The 10,000-nt window shown below is 38.1% G+C and overlaps 1 protein-coding gene across 1 annotated transcript in view; it reads left to right on the top strand.

Annotated features, from left to right (window-relative positions):
• Window positions 1-10,000, top strand: part of CLCA2 (chloride channel accessory 2) — a 62,701-nt gene that overhangs the window by 6,616 nt on the left and 46,085 nt on the right. Inside the window, exons 3-6 of the mRNA XM_006831072.1 lie at window positions 1,230-1,380; window positions 4,464-4,572; window positions 6,556-6,715; window positions 9,030-9,257. Coding sequence (XP_006831135.1) covers window positions 1,230-1,380; window positions 4,464-4,572; window positions 6,556-6,715; window positions 9,030-9,257 — 648 coding nt within the window. The remainder of the gene's footprint in view (window positions 1-1,229; window positions 1,381-4,463; window positions 4,573-6,555; window positions 6,716-9,029; window positions 9,258-10,000) is intronic.

Raw genomic sequence — 10,000 nt, 5'->3', positions numbered from 1 at the left:
ATTTTTTGACTTCTTGCTTTTTAATACATTTTGTCCATCTCTCAATAAGCATTCATATTCCCTTATTTAAAAATGTTTTAGGCTGAACTGTGAGCCACAAACGCACCCCTGTCTTCACTTCTTCATCAGAGGTGAATCTTTGTCCTCGAAGGGCTGCTTTCAGGGTGAGCAAACAGGTGAAAATCCAATGGAACAAGATCAGGACTATAGGGAGGATGCTTTATCACCTCAAAATGAAGTTTTTGCAAAGTGTCAAGTCTGTGGGCAGAGGTGTGCAGGCATGCATTGTCATGCAAGATCACAATTCCCCTAGATAGCAGTCCTCTATATTTAATCCAAAGTTTAGGCTTCAGTTCTTCAGTGAGCATCTCACTGTAACTAACACTGCTGATTGTTGAACCTTTTTCTTGATAATGGTACCATACTGATCCTTGAGAATCCCAGAAACTATAAGCATCAATTTTCCAGCTGAAGGTTGACTTTTGAACTTTTCTTGGTTGGCCATTGAAGATGTTTCCATTCCATGGTCTGCTATTTATTCTGATTCCTAGTGATGAAACCATATCTTGTTACCAGTAAAGATTTACTTCAGAAACTTTTACCTTCCTTCGAGTATCGGTCCAAATTTTGTTTGCAGATGTCCATGTTCACACCTGCATAGCACTGACCTTGAATGGAAAGTACTAATCAGACAGTGCAGCCAACAGAAGTTTTAACCTAACCAGAGTGCAGATAATTTTTGATTCACATCATGTGTGTGTGTGTGTATGTATATATATACAACAAAAGCAATATATACATGTACACACACTTATACACATATATATGTTTTTATATATTATCTGCATAATGTGTATGTATTTGTTGTTGTTAAGTGCCTTCCAGTCAATTCTGAATGATCGCGAGCCTACATAGGATACCTGAGGAACAGTGAGTTTGAAGCATTGACCTTGTGGTTGGCAGTCCAGTGCTTATCCTAAAGCCCCCACAATATTTATATATGTGTGTATACATGTGTGTGTATTTCAAATTCTACCTTCATGGCATTTTTTAAAAGTTTTTAAATTGGAGTATAATTGCATGCAGTAAAATGCACCATTGTTAAGTGTAAAGTTCAAAGTATTTTTAACTATTTATAGTGTTATGCCCTCATTTCACCAATATCTCAGTCAAGATATAGAATATCATGAGGTTGTTTTTTTTTTGTTTTGTTTTGCTTTTTAATTTAGGCAAATGTCATTGTGGCTCACTGGTATGGGACACATGGTGATGATCCATATACCCTACAGTACAGAGGATGTGGGAAAGAGGGAAAATACATTCATTTCACTCCTAATTTTCTACTAAACAGTGATTTTACTGCTGGCTATGGACCACGAGGTAAGTTCAATCAATGAAGAAATCACCACTGAACAGTACAGTTTACAATATTCTGTGTTTGGTCACTGGGTAGTATAAATGATTTGCACTCAGGAGTCCAGGTGTGGCTCTGTGGTTTAATGTGCTGAACTGCAATGTTGGTTTGAACCACAACGTTGGCCATTCAAACTCACCAGCCACTCCTTGGAAACCCTATATAGGGTCGCTACAGGTCAGAACTGACTCAATGGCACTTGACAACAACAATAACAGTAGCCTAAAGCTTAGCAGTTTGAGCCACCAAGAAGCATTGTGAAAGAAAGATTTGGTATTCTACTTCCATAGGATTAAAGTCAAGAGATTCCAATGGAGCAGTTCTACTTGGAATGTATGCTTTCACCATGAGTAGAACCAACTTGAAAGCAACAGGGCTAGGGTGTTTGTGTTTGTTTTTGTTTTTGGTGTTTAGTGCTAAAAGAAACTTAAAGTATCTGAAAGCTCCAAGGATTTGACATTTTCATGAGGCGATGGGTCACATGCCCATGAAAAGATGGCAAACAATGTGGGCCAGGAAAAGGTACACTCCAGATGAGTGGTCCAGATGGAATATACTAGAAGTAGTCAGTGAACAGAAAGACCACTTTGAACTAAAAGTGGCCAGTAGTAGGGGAAAGTGCTGAAATACACATCAGGGTTGGGATATTGAGAACCTTAAATACTCAAATTAACAGGTTACCACTGAAGTTTGGTAAGCACACGAGTGACATCATCAAAGTAGTGTTTCAAGAAGATTAATCTGACTGTGTATATAAGACAGATGAATTAAGTAGAAACTGGATGTTGTTGCTGTTTCTGTTAGGTGCCTTACAGTCGGTGTGGACTCATAGTCACCTTATGCACAACAGAACAAAACACTGCCCAACCCTATGCCAATGTCACTATCGTTCCTCACTGCTGTCACTGTACGTCTTCCTCCTTTTCACTGATCCTCCACTTTACCAAGCATGGTGTCCTTCTTCAGGGACTGGTCCCTTCTCATCATATGTCTGAAATATAAGAAACAAAGTTTGGATACCAAAATCTGGATCCCAGAAGAATCATTAGGAGCAGGGCAGCTATGAGACCATCAGTTGCTGAGCACAGGTGGAGGTAGTGAGAATGAGAACATCAGTTAATAAGAATAATGAGCATTTCCAATGTGTTATTTTTTACTCTAAGTAATGAGAGATATTCCAGAGGGAAAAGAACAGAAAAAAAGAGGGAAACAGAGGTCTGAGCTGCTAGAGAGTGAAATCCAAGGGGTGTGGACTGCATGAAGGCATGCCTCAAGTGTTAGTCAGAAATAGAAGGAGCAAATTTACAAGAGAGAGCCACAAGTCTGGATTTAGACAAGTTAATTGTAGAAAGGCCCAGCCTGTGATGGAGCATGGATGGCTGGGGTTTAGGAGGGAAGTCAGAGCCACATTGTCTTCCATAGAAAAGACTGGTATTTAGTGACCAAGATCTGAGAGAGAAGTTGCAGTGAGGAAAGATTAGCAGGTCAAACTCTAACTGCTCCATACTTAATTTTTTTGTTTTTAATTTCAATATACAGTGGTGGTGATGGTGGTGGTGTGCTCTCAAGTCAGTTCTGACTCATAGTGACCCTGTAGAGGGTTTCCTAAGCTGTAAATCTTTACGGGAACAGAAAGTTTCATCTTCCTCCCATAAAGTCATTGGTGGATTCGAACAGCTGACCTAGCGATTAGTAGCCTAACATGTAACCCACTACACTACCAGGGCTTCTTCAACATACGCCTTTCAAATGATACTTTCCTTTCTACCCCCACTTAAGTGTATATAGATCTTGTTATGTTGTGTATAGAGGAACACACTCTATATAACACATTTTATAAAATATTTTACAAGAATTCTACATAAACTGATTTTTCGCTAATAGTCATGGGGTGCTGATAGTCTCTGCCCAAGAAAATTACTTCATTAGCACTTCTGAAATCCATGAGTAGGCACAAATATTTCCTTAACACTTTCAGCTTGGATGGTTCCCCTCCCTTTCTTTGTCCTAAGGATTAAAAATTACGCAATATACCACAGAATGAGTCAATTTAGAAAACACTTCTTGAGTTCCCAGAACTTAAAAGCATTCAGAGGAAAGAAAAAAAGGAAGAAAGGAAGAAAAGACAGAGAGCCACCCTGTTGGGAGGGAAGTAAGTCTGGAAAGTTTTTACGGAGAAATAAGTTTTGCTTTGAACTTTGAAGGAAATTTAAGATTTGAAGCAAGACAGAGAAAGTTACACAGTACTTGATGGGGAGGATGGGTTACTTTGAGTTATGTTGGAGATGAGGCAAATCAGGTATAAAATAAAAGAGAAAGGACCAGCAAAGCTAGAGAGGGGGTACTATGATCTTTTCTGCTCCTCCTCCCTCCTAACCCCAGTGTGCCAGTCATTGTTCTAGATAAGAGAATTGCCTATAAATGAAAGCAGGTTACGAATCAGGCTGTGAACCACAAGGTCAGCAGTTCGAAACTACCAGCTGCTCTGTGGGAGAAAGATGAGGCTTTCTGCTCCCGTAAAGATTTATAGCCTCGGAAATCCTGTTCAGGGTCGCTGTGGGTTGGAACTGACTCGACAGCACTTAACAACAACAACAACATACATGAATAACAGATTAAAGGAGAAGGTAGTTTGCTTTTTTGATTTGCCTTTTTTTTTGCTTGCTTTTCCAAACTCTGAACTTAGAAACTTATCTGAAGCTAAATAAGAACCTGTTCGGCAGGTCATCCGAGAAATTAAAGGATGTGGCACTCCTCATTAGCTTCGAACAGATATGCAACACATAAAGCACTGGTTTGCATTTACAAGATTAAACATTGTCTCTTTCATGATGGTAGAGAATGGAGTAGGAGGAGATGAAAAAGGGGCCAGGGAGAGAGAATCAAATTTCAATTCTTTGAAATTATAGTGTATATTCAAGTTGACTTCAATAAATTCATGGGAAAAATTCCTGTATCGTTTCATTTATATATCCAATGATACTACATATTTATTGCTTAGCAATTCCCATCACTGAGATGAAGAACTCAATAGCTTTCTCTTCCACAGGTAGAGTGTTTGTCCACGAATGGGCCCATCTCCGTTGGGGTGTGTTTGATGAATATAACAATGAGAAACCACTCTATATAAATGGACAAAATCAGATTAAAGTGACAAGGTTAGTACTTTTCTCATCTTTAAAAGTCATTTATTTATTTGACTTTAAATTTATAATGGTGACTAAGACATAGATGATAGGAAGAGATCATTTCAGTTTTTAAACTTTTATTGCATTTTTAAAAAATTGTAAATTGTTGTTATCTTAAAATTGTTGTTAAGTGCCATCAAGTCATTTCTGACTCACAGCAACCCTGCATAAGGTTTCCTAGGAGTGGCTGGTGATTTTGAACCAAGCTGACCTTGTGCTTATCCTACAGTGCCACATATATACATATATAGACTGCAAGGTCAATTTGAACCACAAGGTTGGTGGTTCAAGCTCTCCAGCTGTTGCTCAGAAATCCTATACAGAGTCACTACAAGTCAGAACCAACTCAACAGCACTTAATGATAACACACACACACATATATGTATATATAGAGAGAGCAAGTCCTGGTGTGATGCTGTAGGATAAGCACTGGACCACAAAGTTGGTTTGAACTGCAACTTTGACAGTTCAAACTCACCAGTCATTCCTCAGAAACCTTATAAAGGGTCGCTGTGAGTCGGTACAAACTCCATGGCACTTAACAACATACATATATAGTTGCATAGTCTTTCTTTATATGATGTACTGTAATTTATCAAATATTTTATTATCAATAATACTGCACATCACATATGTCATTTCTCATGTATGTGGGAAACTATCTTTCTATTGAATAGCTTTCAAGAATTCCTGGATCAAATGGTACCTTCAACCATCATTTTGGTAAATATTGACAGGTTTCTCTCCTCAAGGTTGTGCTGTTTTTCACTCCCACCAACAGTGATTAAGATTGCTTAGTTAGGAAGGAATCCTTTTAAATACAACCATTACATGTTTATTCTCTTCTTACCCTGATAACCAGTGGGAAATGAGCTCAGTAGAGCACCAAGTAGCATATGCCATTTATGTCTCCAAAAATTCTTCTTGATTGCCTGGGATCTTTTGCTTTCACCATGATTAATTTCAATAACTCTTGGCAATACAGAATCCCTTCATCCATATCAAATACTTTAAAAAATACAGTAAGACTTATATAACATATTACTATAACAGGTAAATGTATAAAAATCAAAGTTTATTAGTGGTTATCGGGATACTTGGTAGTGCTGTGGGTTAGGTGTTGGGTTGTTAAACTCAAGCATAGTGGTTCAAACCCACATGCTATTCCATGGGGAAAAGATGAGACTGATCTCACAAAGATTTCCAGTCTCATAAATATACATATACTAGACTCCTGATGTGGTGCTATAGGATCAGCACTGGACTGCAAGGCACAAGGTCGGCAGTTCAAACCCACCAGCTGCTCCTCAGAACCCCTATACAGGGTTGCTATGAGTTGTGACTGACTCGATGGCACTTAACATGAGTTGGAATCAATTTGATGGCAGTAGACTTGGTTAACAAGGATGATCAGAGGAAGAAGGAAGGGAAGACATATGCTTAGGGGACACTAAGCTTCTGTTAAGGGTGATAGAAAGATAAGGAACAATGAATGTTGATGGCTGAACAACATGATGAACACAAACTATGTCACTGACACGTGCCTGTGAAGGCGATAGAAATGGCAAGTGTTTTGTCACCTATATATTTACTATACAAATACACAGAAATACAGTGAAGTTGTTGTTGTTAAGTACCGTGGAGTTGGTTCTGACTCATATTGACCCTGTACAGGGTTTCCGAGGCTGCAAATCTTCACTGGATCAGAAAGCCTCATCTGTATCCCACGGAACAGCTGGTAGTTTCGAACTGCCAACCTTGAAGTTAACAGCCCACTACGCCACCAGAGCTATGTCTAAATTACAAAGATTTCTTAATACAGTTGTTCAAAAGTATTTTGTTTGTTTCAAGGATTCTAGTAAGCTAGAGTACTTGAAACAAATTATTACATAAACTAGTGAAAAAGAAACAAGTATTTCTAAAATAGAACCAATTTCTTTTTTCTATTTTAGGTGTTCATCGGACATCACAGGCACTTTTGTGTGTGAAAAGGGCCCTTGCCCACAAGAGAACTGTATTATTAGTAAACTTTTCAAAGAAGGTTGCATGTTCATATATAATAGCACGCAAAATGCAACTGCATCGATAATGTTCATGCAAAGTTTATCTTCTGTAAGTATGGCCTTGGGATGACAAACATCTACAAGAGTCCTTCTCTCAAGATAGACTGACATGTTTTAGCTATTTTACATAAGACTGTCCAATATATGTTAGAGTTTGGGGGTCTTGCAGTTCATCTAGTTCTTCTTTTAAAGATTAAAACAAACAAATGAACATCCCAAGATGATGCCACCTGTATAAAATGTGTTATTTACTTTCTAGGGAAGGTGATTTCACAAGGAAATCTCTGAAGACCACAAAATAAATCACTCATATGATAGTGTTCCTGTATCCTTTCAGAGGAAAATGTAATGAAAGGAATATAATAAATATAATAAATGAGAGAAATATTTCTCTCATTTGAGACCACAAACCATATTACATTTTCACTGCATTTCTTAATTCCTTTTCTTTGTTTTGCAAGAATTTAACAAGAAAGATTAGGCGTCACCAAGGAAAGTCAACTAACCTTTGTATTTCAGAGCTAAACCTTGTCAATATTCCCTGCTAACTGACAAGAGACAAGTATATGAATCCAGAACACCATTTTTTTTTTCTAATTAAAAAGAATATTCTAACTACATAGGTACTCAGTATTTGCATCCTCTGTCCAGTTCACTTTCTCTATAAAGGAAGCAACATGAAAAAGTGAAATTCTTTCTAGAAGTCTCCTCAAGAAGGATAATATACTCCGCAGGAAGCAGAAAGGAGGGACTTCAGTGAGTTCCGAGGTTGAATGACACCATGCGACCTGACCTAATACAGCTTTCCATCTTCACAAAAATCACACTTTGGGTCAACTTTCTCCATGAGGCTGGGATGTTCACTCCAGGCCTCCTATTAACCTTGCTTGTTTCCATGGCTGACCAATGCCTTTTGCATTGACACATTCTTTTCTAGATAAGTTTTTATCTTCAAATTTGGTTTTGGTCAAGCTAGCAATCATTCTGTAGTTTTTAGTGAGTGTTCGTATTTTTATGATTTGTGATCCATTATGTTTTTAAGTTATACCTTTAATATTTGAAGCCAACCTAATTCCTCATTTTTGATCCATGTTGTTTTTGACTAGGTACTATCTTTGTAATTCTTTGAAATATCTACTCTTTAATATCTTATCAGAAAAATTCCTTATTCTTCTAAGCATATTATGAAATGGAGGATAAAAAAAGCAAACAAAACAAAAACCCATGTTCTATTCCATCTCCTCAGCCTACTAAGAAATGCATGTGAACACTTTGAGGAGATAAGTTTCCTCTGATGAAATTAGAGATGGGCCTGCAGGGTCTCTAAGGTTTCTTATTGCTTTAAACTTCCACAGTCCTATCAGCAGAAAGTATTTACTCCTTATAAGATTGTGCTGTTTTTATTGTAAGGTGCCATCGAGTCAGTTCTGACTTACAGAGACCCTGTATAGCATTTCTGAGGAGCAGCAGATGAGTTTGACTTGACAGCCTTGTGGTTTGTAGCCCAGTGCTTATCCTACAGCGCCACACCAGGATTCCTGAAGCTTTATAGCCACTGGTAGTATCTGGAGTTGACTTTCTTTGCAATGCAAACTAGACTCTTAAAGCAAAAAGAGAGAAGAAAGCTAAACCTGCCTTGGAGTCGATTCTCCTCAGAAAACACAAAGTAGAACTATCCTACAGGGTTTCTGAGGCTGTAACTCTTTAAAGACGTAGACCACCTCGTCTTGCTACAGCAGAGCAGCTGGTGGATTTGAACTGCCATTCAATTAGCAGCACAATGCTTAGCCCACTGTGCCACCGGGGGGAGCTGGCACAGATTTAGCCTCACTATATGATTTATATCTATATTTTCATATGGGGGAAAATCAGGAAGTACATTTAAGTTGGTATTTCCTCATTCTGTTCTTACAGAGATCAATATTTGTTGCTACATCAGAATATGTGTACTGGTCAATAAAGGTGCAGCCGACACTAGATTCCTAACCAAGTGTTGACTGACCAAGATAAGATCTCCTGTGAAAAGTTCTGGGGTGTTTTCTTAACACAATAGCCTTCTGAGGAGGGTGGTCTTTTGTTTTTCTTAAACTAAGATATATATACACGTAGTCTGCTTTGTGTTATCCAAGTGCAAATAAACTTAAATGATCTCAGGACCATAATGGTGCTAGTATTTCATGGAAAGAGTGCCAAGGTTTATTGGTAAGCGCGATGTCATTCTTAATGTAAAGAATTATATTACTGGAAGTTTCTGATATCCTATCACTTCATCTCTCTTTTACTTTTAGTTTCTTAAAAATGAGAAAGTATGCTTAATATGGAAGAAGTGCCTTCCTACTCTAACATGTTTTGTCTTTTTCCAGGTGGTTGAATTCTGCAATGCTAGTACTCACAACCAAGAAGCTCCAAACCTACAGAACCAAATGTGTAGCCTCAGAAGTACGTGGGATGTAATCACAGAGTCTGCTGACTTTAATAACAGCGTACCCATGAGTGGAACTGAGCTTCCACCAACTCCCACATTCTCCCTTGTACAGGCTGGTGAGAAAGTGATCTGCTTAGTGCTGGAAGTCTCAAGCAAGATGGCTGAGGTAGTTAATATTTTGAATTGAAACGATTATAAGTCATTCATTCTCATTCTACCATTTTTAAAATTCTTAATGGTTTCGGGGTTGGTGAGGAGGCAAAATAGTTATGCAATCTTATTTTCTTGGGAATAGAAAAAAAAAAAAAAAAAGGAAATTCAGAATAGGGTACAGAAATGAGCTCATGCAAATAAATGAAAGCCCCAGATAAATCTTAACCATCACTTTAGGTACTAATTGCACACTTTTCCAATGTAGACCCTTTTCCAAAACTCTGACATATAACAGAACGCTCCTGTCAAGACACATTTCACTGATTGGTAAACAACCCTGGTATGTACAACAGACCATGAGTTTGCAGAGAGCATGCATGTCCATCATGTATACATTTTCCATATGTCATTGTGTACAGAAAACCATTCTCAGCCATCTGGCAATCTAGCAGCTTACCAGAAATCTACTCTCCAAAAATGTCAGATAATAGTTAAAGATTTAGTCTGGTTAGAAGTTTAGTCTCTGTAATGAATTTGAGGATGCACTTTGAATCCTGGCTCATTCATTTACTATCTTTGTAATCAAGATCTTGATTCTTAACCTCTCGGAAGCTCAGCTTTCTTATCTGTAAAGTAGGGATAAAAGCACTTACTTAAAGCGGTGTGATTGTTGTTGTTGCTGTTGTTAGATGCCCTAGAGTCTGCATCTACTCATAGTGACCTTCTGCACCACAGAACAAACCAATGCACATGCAC

The sequence above is a fragment of the Chrysochloris asiatica genome, unplaced genomic scaffold, assembly GCF_000296735.1.
Source record: "Chrysochloris asiatica unplaced genomic scaffold, ChrAsi1.0 scaffold00002, whole genome shotgun sequence".
In the NCBI taxonomy this organism is placed as follows: domain Eukaryota; kingdom Metazoa; phylum Chordata; class Mammalia; order Afrosoricida; family Chrysochloridae; genus Chrysochloris; species Chrysochloris asiatica.
Note: the sequence above shows the minus strand (reverse complement) of the source record. Positions and strands in the feature narration are given on the sequence as shown.